General features: G+C 53.7%; 6 protein-coding genes across 6 annotated transcripts; 4 read left to right on the top strand and 2 right to left on the bottom strand.

Annotated features, from left to right (window-relative positions):
• Positions 1 to 266: 266 nt before the first annotated feature.
• On the top strand, positions 267 to 1,164 carry J4E87_004417 (uncharacterized protein; the record flags this gene model as incomplete). The annotated part of the gene is made up of 3 exons (XM_049376038.1): positions 267 to 320; positions 465 to 744; positions 857 to 1,164. The coding sequence occupies 3 exons, from the start codon at positions 267 to 269 to the stop codon at positions 1,162 to 1,164; spliced, it is 642 nt and encodes a 213-aa protein (XP_049234247.1).
• A 436-nt stretch (positions 1,165 to 1,600) lies between these two features.
• On the bottom strand, positions 1,601 to 2,848 carry J4E87_004416 (uncharacterized protein; the record flags this gene model as incomplete). Its single annotated transcript, XM_049376037.1, has 4 exons — positions 1,601 to 1,820; positions 1,872 to 2,110; positions 2,161 to 2,619; positions 2,669 to 2,848. 4 exons carry the CDS (start codon positions 2,846 to 2,848, stop codon positions 1,601 to 1,603), a joined length of 1,098 nt encoding a protein of 365 aa, XP_049234246.1.
• Positions 2,849 to 6,615: 3,767 nt separating this feature from the next.
• On the bottom strand, positions 6,616 to 8,634 carry J4E87_004415 (uncharacterized protein; the record flags this gene model as incomplete). The annotated part of the gene is made up of 3 exons (XM_049376036.1): positions 6,616 to 7,362; positions 7,421 to 7,966; positions 8,032 to 8,634. The coding sequence occupies 3 exons, from the start codon at positions 8,632 to 8,634 to the stop codon at positions 6,616 to 6,618; spliced, it is 1,896 nt and encodes a 631-aa protein (XP_049234245.1).
• Positions 8,635 to 11,266: 2,632 nt separating this feature from the next.
• Positions 11,267 to 12,532, top strand: J4E87_004414 (uncharacterized protein; the record flags this gene model as incomplete). The annotated part of the gene is made up of 5 exons (XM_049376035.1): positions 11,267 to 11,387; positions 11,440 to 11,624; positions 11,674 to 11,831; positions 11,879 to 12,137; positions 12,185 to 12,532. 5 exons carry the CDS (start codon positions 11,267 to 11,269, stop codon positions 12,530 to 12,532), a joined length of 1,071 nt encoding a protein of 356 aa, XP_049234244.1.
• Positions 12,533 to 14,318: 1,786 nt separating this feature from the next.
• On the top strand, positions 14,319 to 15,305 carry J4E87_004413 (uncharacterized protein; the record flags this gene model as incomplete). The annotated part of the gene is made up of 2 exons (XM_049376034.1): positions 14,319 to 14,664; positions 14,716 to 15,305. The coding sequence occupies 2 exons, from the start codon at positions 14,319 to 14,321 to the stop codon at positions 15,303 to 15,305; spliced, it is 936 nt and encodes a 311-aa protein (XP_049234243.1).
• A 1,156-nt stretch (positions 15,306 to 16,461) lies between these two features.
• On the top strand, positions 16,462 to 18,057 carry J4E87_004412 (uncharacterized protein; the record flags this gene model as incomplete). The annotated part of the gene is made up of 2 exons (XM_049376033.1): positions 16,462 to 16,641; positions 16,711 to 18,057. The coding sequence occupies 2 exons, from the start codon at positions 16,462 to 16,464 to the stop codon at positions 18,055 to 18,057; spliced, it is 1,527 nt and encodes a 508-aa protein (XP_049234242.1).
• Positions 18,058 to 18,068: the final 11 nt, after the last annotated feature.

Raw genomic sequence — 18,068 nt, 5'->3', positions numbered from 1 at the left:
ACTATCCTTCGTTTCCAAATTCTACGTGGGCAGAAAAACGAGGTGTAAAGGCTGTCATTCGCGACTACCTGCCATGCGCACGCGAAGAGCTGGCTGCGACGCGTTGATTGGCTAGATTCGGAGCTTGGGTCGCGTACACCTTCCGCTACAGATCGCTCTTTCACGTCAACCACATTCGCGTCTCTGTTTCAACACATAGCCTATTTATCATCACACTCGATTCACAGAAAGCATAGCAGATAATAAGAGGCGTATCGTTTGCCAGGATGTCACGCCCAGCAGCGCGTAAGGCCGCTCCTAAGGGGGAATACATCGAGACCGTAAGTCTCTCCTCCCCTTCCGCATCAACAAACGACCAAAAAGACATTATACACATCTTGCGCACCCCATTACCACATCCTTGCCATTTCATAACACCATCAAAACCCCAAATCATGAAGCCTCCCCACTAACACCACCCCCAGGATTCCGGCAACAAAGTCTCCCGCCGCAGCGCGATCACCGGTACTGCCAACATCACGCTCGGCGGGCGCACCGTCATCATGGCCGACGTGCAACTACGCGGCGACCTGCACCCCACACGCTCGGCGCCTTCTTCGTCTGGTAAGGACGTGACGCCGACGAGCATCAGCATAGGGCGCTGTACGGTCATCAGCCAGGGAAGCGTGATTAAGCCGCCGAGCAGGATTAGTAGGGGTCAAGTGCATTATTATCCGATGAAGATTGGGGATAATGTTTTTGTTGGTAGGTTTTGTTGATTTCTCTTTCTTTTCACTTGTCATGTTGGAACATGGGTCTGGGTACGATGGATTGGAGGATATGGGTGTGGCGTACGCCATGCTAAGAGTGACAACAGGGCCAAACTCGACTGTCCAGGCTATCTCCATTTCTTCTCATGTGCACATAGGGCATCACTGCAATATCGGTCCTTTTGCTATCATTAAGGAAAACGTCAAGATATTACCACATACCGTTGTACCGGCGAACATGGTCATTGCGTCAGGGTCTGTGGTGGGCGGTCAACCGGCGAGGGTAGTCGGTGACGTAGGAGAGGGATGGGGTGTTAGTGGAGGAGGTGGTGGCGGATTGGGTGTTGGCGGTGGAGGGGAGGAGAAGTGGGTTGAAGGTGGCGATCTGAGGGAGCTCGTTAGAAGTATTAGATGATGGTGGGATTTGCGTGTGGGTGGAGACGAGATGGGGACGGAGAGATATGGTGAAGAGAGGAATAGGGTGATATCCAGGGAGGGTTGATGCATTCTTCCAGAACATTGCGAATTGTTATTCCTAGTTCATTGAAGCTATCAAACTACAATACAGGTAGTTCAGATCCCATCTCAAATATGTACAAAGAAAAAAGGCGAAAAGCGCCAAATGATCGAGCGCAAGACTTGCGAAACTCAGCCACTACCAACGATGCTGCATCATACCTTCCAAACCAGCCTTCGAATATCGCTGCCTAATCATCATATGGACCGTAACAACCGTAGCGTTCGTATCACTCAAAATCTCCATGAAACGTATACATAGATCGCAGCGAAGCGTCTCCATTCTCTATCCTAGCTATTACCCGCCCGTAGGTGGCCAACGTATTTACATCCATCTACACCATCTCGTTCCCCTTCTGCGCTTTGACCTCCATGGTAGTCAACTCAAACTCTCTTTTCTGGTAGATACCCTGCGTGTCCCAAGAATCGGGAGAGCTCTCGCTTTTCGTATCGTTCAGGGTGGTTCGTCCATCGGAGTAGATGTGCGCTTTGTGCGTGGATTTGGTGCCGATGGTTGGGCCGGGGCCGAAACCGAAGCCGAAAAGGGATGGAGCTCTGTGTGATGTTAGCGTTTTGTGACAACGACGGTACAAGATGAGGACGTACCGGCTGCGTCGCCTTGTTCCTTCTGCGGTGGACGCCAGCTTCTTCGATGTAAGGGAAGTCTTGATGTCCCGGAGAAGAGGTCGCAACACGGGTATACACTGAACGATGATGGTGCCGACGATCTCCGAAGAATACCAGATGTTGGAATGAGCGTTGCGCCAGAAGTACCACTCGTCCTTCACGTTGCCCTCGTCTTTCCAGCCTGTGCGTACAGCAGATACGATCGCGACAAACATTCCCTATTCCAAAGTCAGTGGTGAATTAAAGGGGCATACTTGGAGCGACGCACCAGACTCATGGCAACACAAAGCCCAATCTTTTCCACTTTCCGCATATCGAGGTTCCACGTGATGACCCAGGGGAAGACTGCGAGGATAAAGTCCATAATGATGTTGTACACGTTGCCGCCTTCCTTGAAGTCGTCCCTAAACTTCGAGTCCAGGCAGAAATCCAAGCGGTACCAGACGTCGTAGGATTCTTTGCCGCACACTTTTGCCCATTGGAGAATGACCTTGGCAACCATGTATGCATTCATGCTGCCAATGATAAACCAGAGAATCCATTGGCCCCAGTTCTTAGTCAGCTTGAGCAAAGTGACGGCGAAGGCAGTTTTGGTAAGCGATTGGTTGATCAGTGTTCCACAGGAAGTGATGTTGATGAGTATGTGCATTCGATCGTCCCATGTGTCGGTCACATAGCCTGTGGCATACTCGGTTGTGATAATGGCGTTGTTGACAGCAAGTAAGACCTGTTACATCATTAGCTACGACTATCTGTAAGCCCAACAGGTGCCTTACCCATGCAACGAGGAGGATGTGGTCATCCCACCAGAGACCGTGGCGACGAGTGACTTTGATCCATATCCGAAGCGCCAGGAAGAGTGATGCACCAGCAAACAACGCCCAAAGCCCAATGTTCAACTCGAGCGAAGGATCCACGTAGTGGTGATGCGAATCATCGTGGTTCCGGCGGATCATGTTTTCCCAGCGGTCGGAACGGGATGCGGCATAGAAGCGAAATGAAGGAAACCGTAAAGAGTGAGATGTAGTCGCAGACCGACAAAGTTAAGAAAAGAACGAACGAATGCCTCCGGCACTCTACACTGAATGACCGGGGTGGTGGGTGGAAGAAACGACGAACAAGAAACGCCGTAAAGTGCGAAGCGGCACGAGGTCTAGATGACATTTGCGCATCCCCGTGCAAGGATTCCAGGGATTTCCTGTTGTTAGCATCGATCACAGCCCAGCAAGCGACAATCTGCTTGACATTCCAGACTCGGAGGTTTTGAAATGAGTCCCATCTCGAAGGGTGGTTGGTGGAACCACTATGCCGGTAGTGGGCAAGCCCCGGGCGCCGTCGCACGATAACAGCTGTATCTTCCGATGTATCCTGGGGAAGCTCGTGTTTGCTAACTGAGATAGACGTTAGTAGGCGAGCCTCCCATGGCTTGTGCTGACGCGGAAGGGCTCCGTCATTTAGTCTGCTTGGGAGAAGCAATCAGAAGCTGCTCAGTGCCCTTTAAGCGGTGGTTTGACGACATACAGATCAGCGATGGTCATGGCTACTGAGATAGCTGCCACACAGTGGGACAACGTTGCACAGATGCGCGAAACATGGCAAATGCCGCGACCGTGCTTGCTTCTCCTGGGTTTGCGCAACGTTCCAAAGTCGTTCCAACGTCGTTCGAAACAGGCCACGTGCTGAAGACGCCACTGCGTCCGTGTACTGGCGGAGAATTACGACTACGATTATCCTTGGGGGGCGGCTCGATATTAATCGATGCATTGCAAACACCAGGTCAGCTGCGCCGAGCGTATGGTACGGGATGGGTAGGCCCGGGAAGCCGCAGTTATGCCGACCGGCGGTAATGACTGGCATCCCCAGCGCGCAGACTCTGCTGTTGGGTTTCTTCGCAGAGTTGGACACGAATTCGATAAATCGCGAGGGAAGGGGTGGGAAAGAAGTGTTTCAGATTGAGAGACGCCGGGTCAGTAGCCGATGCGCTGTTTCGAAACGGGTAAAGCATATCCGGGCGCATGAACGAGGACGTCATTCGATCGTACGCGCGACGAACACCTCCCTTTTTCTTCTCTATTTCCGACATACCATGCTATAACAAACACATCGGTTAGCAGTATAGGAGGAGCGATGCTGGATCACTCCAGAGAATTCGCAAATGAAGGTTGCGCGATGATGATTACTCATTACCCACACCTTCAAGCGAAAACAATCAGGCATGTATAGCGGCATTCCTTCTCTCTCGCTCTCATCTCACTTGCTGTGCAATTTCTCAAGATGCTCGTTCCTTTTTTCCTACTCCCTCCACTTCGCGATGGTTCGACATCCTGTAACGCTCCAACGGCGCGCGATATCAGGTTTGGATGTAGCGCAACCGCCGTGAACCCCAGGACTAAAGGAATCAGAACAAACTACACGCAGGCGCATATCGAGTTCAGATTGAGAAATTGCATTCATCCCGTTCGCCAGATCTTGAGTTGATCTAGGGTTCGCTCCTTCTTCGACGCCGTTAGAGACCCGTTTCGCCAGGTGCGCATCGCCGTCCAAGCGGCATGCCAGTGCCTCCTCGAAGTCTTCGGATGCGATTGGCTCGTCCGTGCTTGGAAAATTTTGTCGGCAAAACGTGTCTATTAGCCGACCTCAGATCTCTTGGTTGTAGATTTGGGTGAAGGGACATGATCTTCAATGTAGCAAGCATCCCTTGTTAAAGGGGTTGAGGGCGCGTGCCCTTGCGAGTTGAGAAGGGTGAGCGAGATTGGTGGAGTGGTTGTGAACCAACGTTCGCATGGGCAGCTACGCCCTACGGGAATTGGGCCTCATCGTACCTTGGTATCCGCAGTAGTCGCCTGACTCTATCCAACTTGGTCTGAAAACACATCGCAGACATGAGTGGATCTTCAGCAAGTAGTTGTTGTCTCCGTCTGGCAATAGGAGCGACATCATTGGCGGATACGACGACTACCTTCGCGAAGCTACCCATAGTTACGCGACGATGGGTACTACCACTGTATACTTCTAGTGAACCAAGGGATGGATTTCGGGGTACTATTTCTTTATAAGAAATCTAGAATTGTCGTGCGTTTACCGTCGCGCAACAAACCTCTTCTCGCATCTAAAAAAGGAGAACACAATTCACAGCTACATTCAACAACAGGTCCCGGCATACGCAGTTCAGCAAGATGGTTCCATGTCTAACGCCGGCAAGTGCACTGCGCTTCGCCACCAGCCATGCCACCAGTTCAACCAGAATGTCACTCTTCTATACACTTACAAGGCCATCCACCTTCTCAAGAAGGAGCCTCACCCTATCTCGCGGCTTCCGATCGTCTATCCAGTCCTTGGGCCCCTACAAGAAGACCGTAGCATCACCAAAGGTTTCACCACCCCGCTTCCAAAGACCGATACCTCGAATCACCCCTTCTATTCCGTCTCCACGGAAGATTAGGTATCGACACACATCCAAGGACAAGAAGCCCGTGTCCAACATCCGCAGATACTCAATCCTCGCTCTACTGTTCACACCCAGTATAACGTTTCTAGCTGTCGGAGTGTTATACGGATATGGATTCAGCGAGCCGACCTCCAAACAAGGGGGTGAGGAAACGGGAGAAGCAACGGGGAAAGAAGTGGGAAAGGCAACGGGAGGGGCATTGAAAGATGGATGCCGGGTGTATACTTACAGCCAACCCTTGCCATGGCAACCCTGGCAACCCTGGCTCGTCGGCTTGTATATCTATGGAAGCTTGGAGTAAAAACTCTGGAAGACTTTTCGATACGCCGTTTCTGTCCCACGGCGGCTGGACCCGGTATCACCCAAGCGGCCACAACGCCGACTGGAGACTATCAACACCTCACCAAAGACGAAATCCTTATTCATCCACAACGACATCCACGTCGAGCTCTCGTTCACATACAAATACCAAACCCCGGGAATATTGCGCAACACGCGATAATGTCCTTTCCGCCGTCGCGTACTGCATTTTGAAAAGGAAGGAGGTTTCCTAAGAGTGCAGATCAGACCTCCGGTCCCCCTCAACAGTCAGTTTACATCCCTGCGCTGTGTGTATGCCTTTCGATATGAGTATGCCGCTATCTCCCTTCTCTAATAGACAGTAGGAAATGATCCAGAAGTATACTTGGCCTTGGGATTTAGTAAACGTTGGTTTTGATACCAATGTAGTTTGCAGCGCACCTGTTGTCCCTTTCGGTCTATTTTATGATTAGCTAGCAATATGAGTTACCCAGGAGTCTGCATTGGCTTGACCTTGTGAGCACGGTCGCGTTTCTGCTGATGTATGCCGAAACGCACCTGTTGTTGTCCTGGGTGCGTGTCATAATTAGCTCGCGATAGAAATTCACCAGGAGTCTACATTGCCTTGGTACTTCAACAACTCTCGTTTTGATACTAACGTAGTCGCATCGCATCTGTTATTGTTTTGATGTACGTTGCAATCAGATACCAAAAGTACTTACCCCGGAGACTACATTGCCTTGGAATCTTAGAAAAGTTCACTTTGATACTAATGTAGACTGCGTCACCTCTGTTGTGGTCTTCAGTGTCGTCTTGTGACATTTCATCATGGCAGTATCTCGTATTTATAGCAGCTATGTTTTGATGTCGTGTGGAGGGACTACCTCAGTCAAGCATGTCGGGATACCCTCGACACTCCACTTTCCGTCGCAATCCTCATCCGCCTTTCAGTTGAGCTTGAACCAAAGCTAGTGCCTAGTTGTCAACGGCAAGCAGAACAGCCTCATACTTGTTCTTCCAGTAGAGAGCATCACCGTTGGAGGCAGCAGCTCCAACACCGTTAGTAGTCTTGGAGACTTTGGCTTGGGAAAGCTCGAGCTCCAGGCCCCGGATGACTTCGTCCCTGTCAACGACCTCCTGGCGGTACTGATCGGCCTTCTTGTAGGTGGGTAGCATCTCCTTGTACTCGCTGTAGGAGCGCTTCGCTAGCTCAGTCCATTCTAACACGGTCCCCTCGAGCTCTTTGATCTTGTCCTCCCGAGCACGTGCTTTCTCTTCGTTCATGAAAGACGGAGAGCCAACAACAGCGAAAGTGGGGCTCTTGGAGGCCTTGAGCTCGTTGACATCGGCCTTGAGTTTGGCGTTCTCCTCCTTGAGGGACTCGCAGGTCTGTACGGTAAACTTATGCTCTTTCTGCTTGGCGAGAAGGTTGGTATTCTCCGATTCTAGCTGGTCAACCTCATCGTCAAGACCCTCGAGCTTCTTCAGAAGCCCCTCCACTTGAGTCTTGATCTTGGCTTCTTCCTTCTTGCTGGCGTCCAAATCGGCGCTGAGAGTGCTGGCTTGTTCGGAAAGAGTCGACTTTGCTCGCATGAGTTCGGTAACCTGGGACTCGAGGTCGGCGAGTTTGACGAGACGCTGCTTCAGCTCGGCGTTCTCCTTCTGGCGACTGTCAAGGTCGATCTTCAGGCCTTCAACTTGCTTGGTCTGCTCGTTGAGTTTCTAAAGCCATGTTAGTTCAACCTGCACTTAACTTGCTTGTTATGTCAAAGCCACTTACCACAAATGCCCTCCCATGCTCAGCTGCCTGGTTGCTGTAGCGCTCGTTCAGAGCCCTGTTTTCCTTCTTTGCCTTTTCGACCTCGAGTCTAGCAGTACTCTCGCCTCCCTTCAACTGGCTGATCATGGTGTTGAGAGCCGTGTTCTTCTGTGTCTCCTTCGCGAGAAGATCGGCAGTCGACTTAAGCTCAGCGGTGAAGCGATCGATTGTCGCCTGCTCGTCGGCCTTCGTCTTAGCCTGGACGTCTTGGAGCGCTTTGCGCAGAGTGTCGGCTTCTGCAAGGAGCTGCTTCTTGGATTCCACGAGAGTCTCCAACTCCTTTCCGAGAGCGTCGACTTTGCGAAGATCTTCCTCCTTTGTAGAGCGCGCTTGCTCTAGTAGGTGCGCATAGTTGTCAATCTCGGTGCGGAAGTTGCCCTTCTCTAGCGTCAGGCGTGAGATGCGCTCTTGGAGGGCCTCGAGCTCCTTCAGCTTGTCGGCAGTCTGCTCCTTGTGCGCAAGGAAAGCCTCCTGGTGCTCGAGGATGAGATTGTGCTGGATGTTGACCTACATGACGTGAAAGAGTTAGTGACTGATTCATCGGTATGAAAGACCTTTTGAGAGCGACTCACCTTCTTATGCTGGGTATTGAGTTCGTCTTGCGAATCCTTGATGGCCTCGTTCACCATCGAGCTGTGATATAAGCTCATGTTGTCACGCTGCTTCTCCAGGAACACAGGCAGCTTCTCCTTGGCGTCATTTGCCGCAGTAAAGAGCGCCTCCAGTTCATTCCACAGGGCTTCGACAGTTGGGTTGGTCGCATCCGGTGACTCTGCGCGGATCAGCTCCAACAGTCGGCGCGTATTGGTGACCGTGGTCGAGACAGTCCTGGTGAACTTTTTGGCATGCTTGGCGACTTGTTCCTTCAAAGCATTACCTTGGGAGATGGCGAGCTGCGCATCCGGGTTGTTCTGAGCTGTATTGAGGACTCCGTGAGCGCCACTGTCTGCGTCAGCGTTGTGGTGAGCGTCTTTGAGGGCCACATCGGAGTTGCTGGTGTTGGGGGTAGTAATCTGCTCCTTGGTGGCGATGACGCTGTCGACAGTGGGGGGAGCAGCAGCAATAGATGCAGATGGGTTGATGGATGTGGCCAAAGCTGCCTTCTTCAAGTGCGGAGCAGCATACTTGGAGTATCCGAGAGAAACGGGGCCCATGTAGGGCTTCGCGGACGCCATGTTGTGTGGTGGATGGAGAGAGCGCGGAGTTCTGTGCTTGATGTGAGCCGCTGTCAATCACTACGGTAGGATGTGAAAGTGAGGTCGCCGTTGCGCACGATGTAGTCGGATGCGATCAGTGAGGGATACGACTTACAATTGACGGTAGAAGACTAGGAGAGTGCGGGACGGCTTTGTTCGAGAGGATTGGGGGTGGGATGTTCTGGTTGGTGGGGTGAAGCTCTCGCGGTGTTTGTGGATCGAAAATAGACCTTGGGAAGGCAGTCGCGCTCGGCCCTAGAGCAACAACGTAGGCAGGTACTCTTCACCACCTAATCGAGCCAATCTCATTGATGAGAGAGGTATCGTTAGACGTGTGCAATCAAGACACCTTCGTCATGAAGTGAGAAATGAAAAGAATGAATTAGATGACTTGTCACGTGCTAGCAGAAAGAGCGACTGCCTTCACCTTTTCCCACGCTAGCATAACGGCTGGAAGGAGCTATGGGTAGTTGGCAGTCGTGCTGAAGAGCGGAGGCGCCTCATACAAGGAAGGCATTGAACAAGTGCGCCGCAGTCTCCATTGTCGCAAAGCGAAAGTTTGATATCCTGAGATAATGTAGACTTCTAGGACTCTGCATTCTTCCTAAACGGGAAGACCACAGGAAAGACGGAAGAGGTGGAGAATGAGATCAAAATGAAAAGACCTTGCAGCAAGAGAATGTAAGGTTAGATTGATCTTCGACAAGAGAAATGAACCAGGTACCTTTGTCGTTGTCAGAGCTGCCACCTGGGCAACAAACGTACCTCAGCAAGAGCCCGCGGACGATAGCAACTCTTAGACCTACACTTCGAAGTATCGTCACACAAGTTTGTCAGGGCGATCGCGGAATGCTGATTACTTAAGATGTAACTTGTGGAGAGAACAAGTCACCCACTCCAGCGCTCCCCATGGTCCCCACAACCCGCCAAGCTGGACATGCGACCTGGAAACGGGAACGTGGCTCTTGGCTGACTCAGGATACGATGTTGGATCAACGTCCCCTCCAAAACGAACAAAAAATGCTGACAAGGCAATGGCAAAACGCGGCTTAAGCCTCGGTTACGGGACAGAAACACAAAAAGCAAAAGACACGCCATTCTGCTTGCCTGTCAAACCAGGAAGACGGGTCAGATTCCCATTCGGCATGCTGTGTGACGGTCACGTCGGCGTGCGATGGACCACGATGGATCGCGTTGGCCGTGTTCAGACGTGCAGAGGGCACATTTTGATTTTCATCGAGTGGGTTCAGTGTGGAACAGGAGAGTTCCAGACACGCAGGCAGCCGAATACCCGCGCAGAGGACGGTCCGCCCCTTTGAGGATGTTGGAACGGCGCTAGTCCGTTGTGGTTTTGGACGCTCGTGGAATATGTTGCGGTGGGTCCCTTAGACCTGAGAGGCTCCTCGCTATTTATCCAGGTGGCCATGGGGAACGGCCGTTGAACCAAGCGAGTGGGGGTCGCAGCGAGTTACCTCGGGTTCCAGTGGCTGAAGTGGTTGAAGTGAGGTGAAAAGGGCCGGAGAGGCAGCAATCACAAACATGTCGAGAGAGAAAGGCCGAAACGAGGCGTCTTGGGTAAGCATTGGAGGTGATGGGGTGGGTCCACTTTCGGAGGTATGGCGCGGAAAGAGCCGCCATCCAGCGTCTGAAACATAGTCGGGATTGCTCCTAGGCCGTCCTGCAGCAGTACGGGCGAAGGAATGCATCATGACGGAGAAGAAAGCAGGCGAAAGTTGGGCAAGCAGTGCACGAGCCGGCAGAAGGAGCTAGTGATGTTGCACTCGCTGCGGAGGCAGGGCCAGCAGCGTACAGAGGCAGCCCCCTACGGTGGACGAGTGAAACGCGGAGGCACCGGTACAGGTCCGAAGCATCAGGTTGGGGAGCAGATGTCTAGTCATGTTGGCGAGCGGCGGCAGCAGGCTTCCTAGCCCGTGGTAGGACTGGATGCAGCGGGAATCGATCGTCGCGCCAGGTTGCCGTGTCTCGTGGCTTTCACGTCGTCCATCACGTTGCGGGCGCCGATCGCGTCCGCATGGGGGACTGGCATCCGAACGTCGGGCGTGCACGCTTGACCTGCCCTTGGCCGCCGTGTCGCGGGAAGACATTTAATATCATCCTGCCCGCCCAGCTGGGTCACGGCTGCTGCTGCGAGCATGGGCCTTCATCGCGAACGGTGCAGATCAGGGATTCTTTGCCGACACGTTATTTCTTAGGCCAGTCGCATACCGTCCCGGTTGTTCAGTCGTCTGTTAGTGCTGCATAGTGTCTCGTTTGCGCCCTCCTGCCTGTCCATTGAGATACTTTTTTTGCTTCTTCGTCCCTCGTTCAGTCGCGTCGCCCTCTGCTAGCACTGTACACCACCCACCACCACCACCGCTCTACTGCACCCCTCCCAACCTCCGGTAGCGTCTCCCGCTCGCCTCAGATTCCAATTACCTGCACGAGTCAGCCCGCTAGGACCTCAGCTAACACGCATGGTAGGCCTTGACTGCTACCTCGCTACTGCTGTATGCTGTAGCCCATCCCTAGCGTGTCGCGACTTCTCCTCTCCATCGCCGCTGCCTCAGCTCCTCCACGACGTCACCCATAGCAGTTTATGGCACCGGCAATCATGTGCTTCGGACGAAAACCCTCTGCCACCGACCCCGAGTCGAGGAAGAATGTCGAGATTGAAAAGAACCTCCGCGCCGACCGGAAGCGGGCTGAGCGCGAGGTGAAGCTGCTGCTACTCGGTATGCATTGAACGGGCCCCGGTGATACAGCGTGACTGAGACAAGAGTGCAGGTGCCGGAGAGAGCGGCAAATCGACCGTCCTCAAGCAGATGCGCATCATCAACGCAGGCGGATTCCAGAGCCTCGAGCGCAAGACATGGCGGGCCACCATCTTCAACAACCTGGTCTCGGCCTTCCAGACCATCTACGCGGCCATGCAGGAAGACGACATTGACTTTGAGGACGACGACAACATTGTATGTCCCATCCAATGGCTCCGGCCCAAACACTACTAACCGACGACAGCGGTACTCCGAGATGGTCAACTCCGCGCCCGACATTGGCACCGAGGAGCCCATGCCCGAAGAGTTCCACACAGCCTTCAACTCGCTCTGGGCCGACAAGGGCGTGCAGCTCACAATCCTCAAGGGCAACCAGTATGCGCTGCACGACAACCTGAACTAGCACGTTCCCCTTCACCATCTCTACCACTCCCAGGCTAACAATTCAGCTTCTTCCAAAACATCGACCGTCTGTTCCAACGGGACTTCCTGCCCACCGACCAAGACATCCTGCGCACGCGATTACGGACCACAGGTATCTCCGAGACGATCTTCGAGCTCGGCAACCTGACATACAAGATGGTCGACGTGGGTGGCCAGCGCTCAGAGCGTAAGAAGTGGATCCACGTTTTTGACAACGTGCAAGTCGTGCTCTTCCTCGTGGCCATTAGCGGATACGACCACGTGCTAGTAGAAGACCGGAATGGCGTAAGTCGCCTTTTAAGCATACACGCTACATCCACTAACAGCACTAGAACCAAATGCACGAAGCTCTCATGCTATTTGAGTCGATATCCAATTCCAAATACTTCGAAAAGTCGGCGCTTATCCTCTTCCTCAACAAGATCGATCTCTTCACCGACAAGATAGCAAGTGGCATGAGCCCAATCCGGAGGGTCTTCTCCGACTACACCGGCGGGGACCGAGATGTGGAGGCCGGCAAAGAGTTCTTCGCCAACAAATTCCGCAACCTCGTCCGCCAGCCCAAGAAGGAGGTCTACGTCCACTACACCAACGCGACCGACACCAACCTGCTCAAGATCACCATGGCGTCTGTACAAGACATGATCGTCCAGCGCAACCTCAACGCACTGATACTATAGTAATCACGGATGGTCGCGTTGCGATCGTCGCCGTCTTACACACAGCCCACGAGAGCGCTCGCGCGCCCACGCGAAAGCAGGGGTGCACAACGCACACGCGCCCGCGCTGTCGACCCACCTGCCCTAGAAACGGACAGTCCGCCTGGCGGGACCGGAGTAGCAACGGACTTTTAGTGGATGAGAAGAGACGACTTCCACGGCCCTTTTCTATTTTATACCCCCGATACCTCTTTCTCCGCTTCTTCATCATCTTCGCCAGTACATGACGATCTCACGACTTAATCTCTTGGTCTTGATTCTAGTCTTGATCTTGGTCTCTTTTTCTTCTCTCTTGGTTTGTTTTAGTAAGCGGATAAACGCATTTTGTAGATTCATAGTGTATTGCAGATCTGAGGAGACGAGCATGTCTTGGAACTCGACTGTGGAAAGATACAGAGGCTGACAAAATCTCCCTCCCTATCTCGGCTTTGGACAACTACCGTTCATTGGGCGTTGTGTACCTAGTACTCCTGCGCAGTCACTCACTGAGAGTGGGCAGGGTCATAGATTGGGGTTGGGCAGTGCCATGTCCAAAAAAACATATTACATGGCATTGGACGTGCAGCGGGGAATGCAGAAGAGGTACATTTTGCTGCTGCAGTGTAATATCAACAAACCATCTTACCCAGCTCCGAAACATTGTTCATCTTGACGTACACCGGTTCCCGTAGTTTCCGTTTCCCGTGTCGTTGCATATGCAACCACTTACATAGCCATGTTCCCAACTTACATCATATTTACCCTGATTTACCCACCGCAAGCGAAGGGAGATATGATCAGGATGGTAAAAAGCCGCAATCCCGCGGGGTTCGTCAACGCCCATGCATCATGCGCCTCTGCGGCGTGGTTGCCTTACAGACCGAACCAGTCGCTCTCGGTCCGTGCCGCTTCAACCCGGCGTGGGACGTTGACTCGCACGTCGCGTCGCAGAGTGGGAGGAGGGTCTATCCCTCCAGAATGAGGGAGTGGCTGAGCTGGTGGCTTGGCCTGGACTTGTGGCGTCGGTTTGTGGTGGAGAGAGATGGGATGGGTGGATGTGTATAGAAAGGGTTAGATGGATTGTAGTGCAGTGCAGTGCAGTGCAATGTATTGGACATGCGGGGTGGGTGGTCAGGCGCGCACAATGGGATTGTGAGGTCACGCGAAGTGTATTGGCGGAGTGAGTAGAAGGGTGCTGTTGGTGAGGGCAGTGTGGTTTGTGGAGGGATGCGAAGTGAGGTAGTGCGGATGGGGGAATCCCTTGCTCTGAGGACGATGCCTGTGAGAGGGCGATAGTAGGCGCTTGCTAACACCATGTTTTGTTGTAGGTAGACACTAAGAGAAGACCGGCAAGCTAGGTTGTAATATGTGCAAGTATGGACAAGATTGATTTGACGGTGCAAACAGCGCTGTAGAATGGGCAGAACAATACCTATTCTACCTAGGTATATTGCAGATAGCGAGTATTAGAGGGTGCATCGAAGCCACACTGCTCTAACAACAGACACCATTAGAACATATGGGGGAGATGATCTAGACCACACACCGACATCTTGTCACGAGACCTAGGTGACTTCATTCACCGTATCCTCGATCGCTTCACACTTCTGACATGTGCAATGCTCTCGTGACGGGTGCCGGCTGCCAGTGCTAGTGCCAATCGGGGAAACATCGGCGCGTGGAGCACCTGCAGCAAGTCCTGATAGCCGGCCGCCTTGAGCCTCATCGACACCATCGTCATACCCAATACCCCTCCACCCAGCTGGCCATGTTCTCGCCCGCTGTTGGCAGAGTCGCCCGCTCTGCAAACACCTTCGCTACTGCGCCAGCGACTTCCTATGGCTTCACCCGCTGCGCCCGCTCTGCGCTGAGCACCAGCACGGCGCCGCAACAACCCTTCCGACCCAGTCACCAGCGGCGCTACTCGTCCTCGAAGCCTTCCACACCACCGAACAGCAAAAAGAAGCCCACGGAAATAGATCAGAATGCTACGGCAGAGCTCCAGGGCGCCGGCAAGAAGTCCAAGGAGACGAAGAAGCTGAAGGAGCCCTCGACGGCTACCACAGGCAACAACGTGCCCTTTGTGCCGCCAACAAACCACCTCCGGGAAGACGGTAAGATGCCGCGGGGATGCACCTTTCCTTCCACATGCTGACGTACTGTAGATGTCAAACTATCTGCCTTCTTCGGCCTCCACCGCCCCATCTCCATCTCGCGCTCCTTCCCCAACGCGACGTCGACCGCCGAATTTGACGCTTTCTTTGATGTAAACCGGGCGAATGACGTCCAAAGAATGGAAGCCACCAAGAACGTCCTCGCTGGCTTCTTGGACCGCGTAAACGCCGAGATCGATGCACAAGAGGAGCAGCGAGCCGATGCGATACAATCGGAACAGGAGGTATACCACCTCGATGTTGAACCCACACAGCAAAGCGTAGAAGATTGGGCCTCTCGCCTTGTTCCCTTCCGAGCACCAGCGGCACCCGCGCCCTACGATGCACTAGCGAGCGCGCCTCAGGCCGAGTCACACTCCGCTGAAGGCCTCTCCGCTAGCATCAACCAGCGCATAACCGAAGTACCGCTGCCCGCGCAAGAGAGGAAGCCAAGCACATTTCGCCAGCACGTTGCGCGACGAAGATATGGCATGTACATGATTAGTGTAAAGAGGCAACGGAAGCTCAAGATGAAGAAGCACAAGTACAAGAAGCTCATGAAGAGGACGAGGCTGTTGCGGAGGAAGCTCGATAGGTTGTAGTGAGTACATAGCGTTGGCGTTATAGACATGCATGGCCAGGTCGAAGAGAATAACTTCATGGACTCGCGGACTGCTGGCCTTGGGACTTCGATGTCGCCTGCGCAGGTGCGAAACCGGTCGCAGTGACCAGGAATAACACCCGCGGCTTAACGGTCGCCTCCCTACGGTCCTTCGTTTGACAGAAGGCATTACGAATTTACTCGACTCATCTCTCGAATCTCGCGCATTGTCTCGGTGTTTTGAGCAGCTTGTTTTGATCGCATATGACGCCAGACGGGGCCGCTTCTTCTTTCCAAATACCACCGTCAATAACCACCATTACGTGCATTTCCCTTGCATTGTGTTTCTGCCCGAGCATCTCGCTGTTTCTTCATGCATCGCAAAGAGTCTCTGAGAATTCGAATGGAAGTTCAAGATGCGAACGCATTGATGATCGGCGCTGTCAAGCGACGTTTGTTGACGGCGGCTATACTACGCTCTAGGCGTAGTCCCGTGTCGCAAAGTCACATGAAACCCCACCGCGACTGAGGCCGTCACAACACCCCCAACATCAGGCAGCACGCACGTCAGTCGACTGAGTCGATGCCCCGCACGGAAGCCTTAACAGACGGCTCCTAAGGCGTAGCGAAGTCGCAGCCCGGCAATCATACGTTCCAGCACGCTCAAGAGCGCATGACGCCTTGGCACGAACACCCCTCTGTCATTTTTCCACTGCGTTTTCACGACCCCGCTGTGTTCTGGGCGTCGGATCGAAGGCGGGATACACGTCTTGGGCGCATGGTTGAGACGTCCAAGTGATCCTTCCCCCAGGCATGGCGCTTGGAGGTGAGTCCCTTGGAGAGAGAGTGGCGGGAACGGAGGCACAGATGAATGTGATATATAAGCCTGGTATACCTCGCCCGCAGATTGGAAGGCCAGCAACTTCGACAACAGCAAAGTCAACAGTAGCATCCAGCAAACTCCCTTCTTTCGCTTCTTACAGCACTTTTTCCATTCTTTCGCCCAGGTCGGCCTTTATATCAACTTCATCTACCTATTACTTACTTCTTTCATTACAAGAGCTAGTCTCTCGTTTTCCTCCACTTTTAACGTTTAACGCATTACTACTATTATCGTTCTTTCGATTCCAAATCACAACCACAACAAATCAGCAAACATGGTTTCCAAGACTTTCATCATCGCGGCTATGATTGCCTACGTCCAGGCCCGTTTCGGTCAGGAGCAAGTCCCCATCGACGCTATCAGTCAAGTTCAGGGTGGCGACGGTGGTGCCGCTGCTACCATTGCTGGTGCGGCCATCTCTGACCTTCTCGGTGGAGCAAACTCTTGCGATAAGGTATGTTGCTTCTCCACTTGTTTACCCTGCCTCCACATCCCCGGGGTCTCAGGCTAACAAACACACCAGCTCGTCCGTGCTGATCAGATCTTCACCGAACTCGGTGGCGGTGCTGATGCCCTTGCTGCTGCCATTGGCATGGTGACTGCGGAGAAGAACACCAACCCCTTTGCTGGCGGCAACGCACAGAACGTCTGTGGCGATGCTTCGCTTCCGGCTACTGCTGAGCTCCGTGGTATTACTCCTCTCATCGACCCTGATGTCGATGTCAACGGTGATGCTGCTGCCCTTAGCGCTAGCAGTGCTGCGTCTCCTCTCGCTGCTGATGGTATGAGTGTCTTTGACCTCATGGACCAGGCTGGTCTCGGTGACCTCGTTGTTAGCCAGGCTTCGGCTGGTGGTGCCGGTGCTGCCGCTGGTGGTGCTGCTGCCGGCGGTGCTGCTCAGGGTGGAAACCAGGCGGCTGCTGGTAACAACGCCAACGCTGGTAACAATGCCAATGCTGGTAACAACGCCAACGCTGGTAACGATGCCAATGCTGGTAACAACGCCAACGCTGGTAACGATGCCGCTGCTGGTAACGGAGCTGCCAATGCCGGCAACGCGAACAACAACGCTGGTAACGCTACTGCTGATGCTGGTGCCGATGCCGCTGCTGGTAACAACAACGCGAACGACAACCAGAACAACAACGCCAATGCCGGTAACAACAACGATGCTGCGGCTGGTAACAACAACGCTGGCAATGCGAACAACAACCAGAACCAGAACAACAATGCCAACGCTGGCAACGACAATGCAGCTGACAACGCTGGAAACGCCAACAACAACGCTGGAAACAACGCCAACAACCAGCAAGATGCCGCCGCCGGTAACGACAACGCCAATGCCGGCAACCAGAACAACAACAACGCCAACGCCGGTAACAACGCAAACAACCAGCAAGACGCCGCTGCCGGAAACAACAACGCCGGAGCCGATGCTGATGCCGATGCCGGCGCGGATGCCGGAGCCGACGCAGCAGCAGGCGGTGCCGGCGGCGCCGAAGACTTCGGTCTCTGCACCCCCACCATCACCTTCCAAGGCGGCGAGAACGGGCGCCCCGCCGACGAATTCACCTTCCAGATCGCGGACCCGCTCGCGCGCGGCGGCCAAGGCGAAGCCCTCAACCCGGACATCATCACCAACGCGCTCTGCAACCAGCTGACCAACGTGTGCGAAGCCAACGAGGCTGCTGTCGCTACTTGCGAGAGCGCTGCTGCGGCTGTTCAAGGTGGAGACAGGAACAAGGCGCTTGCTGATCAGTTCAACAGCCTTGTTGGATTCCCTGGTGCGGTTACGAACCCGGATGGTGGTGCGGAGGATGTGGGTGCTGCGGCGAAGGCGAGGGTGATGCGTCGTGGTCTTAGGTTGTAGGAAGGTGGTTG

This window comes from Alternaria ethzedia (assembly GCF_023757985.1).
Source record: "Alternaria ethzedia strain BMP 0044 chromosome Unknown scaffold_8, whole genome shotgun sequence".
Classification (NCBI taxonomy): Eukaryota; Fungi; Ascomycota; class Dothideomycetes; order Pleosporales; family Pleosporaceae; genus Alternaria; species Alternaria ethzedia.
The sequence above is the reverse complement of the archived record's forward strand: the minus strand, read 5'-3'. Positions and strand labels throughout refer to the sequence as shown.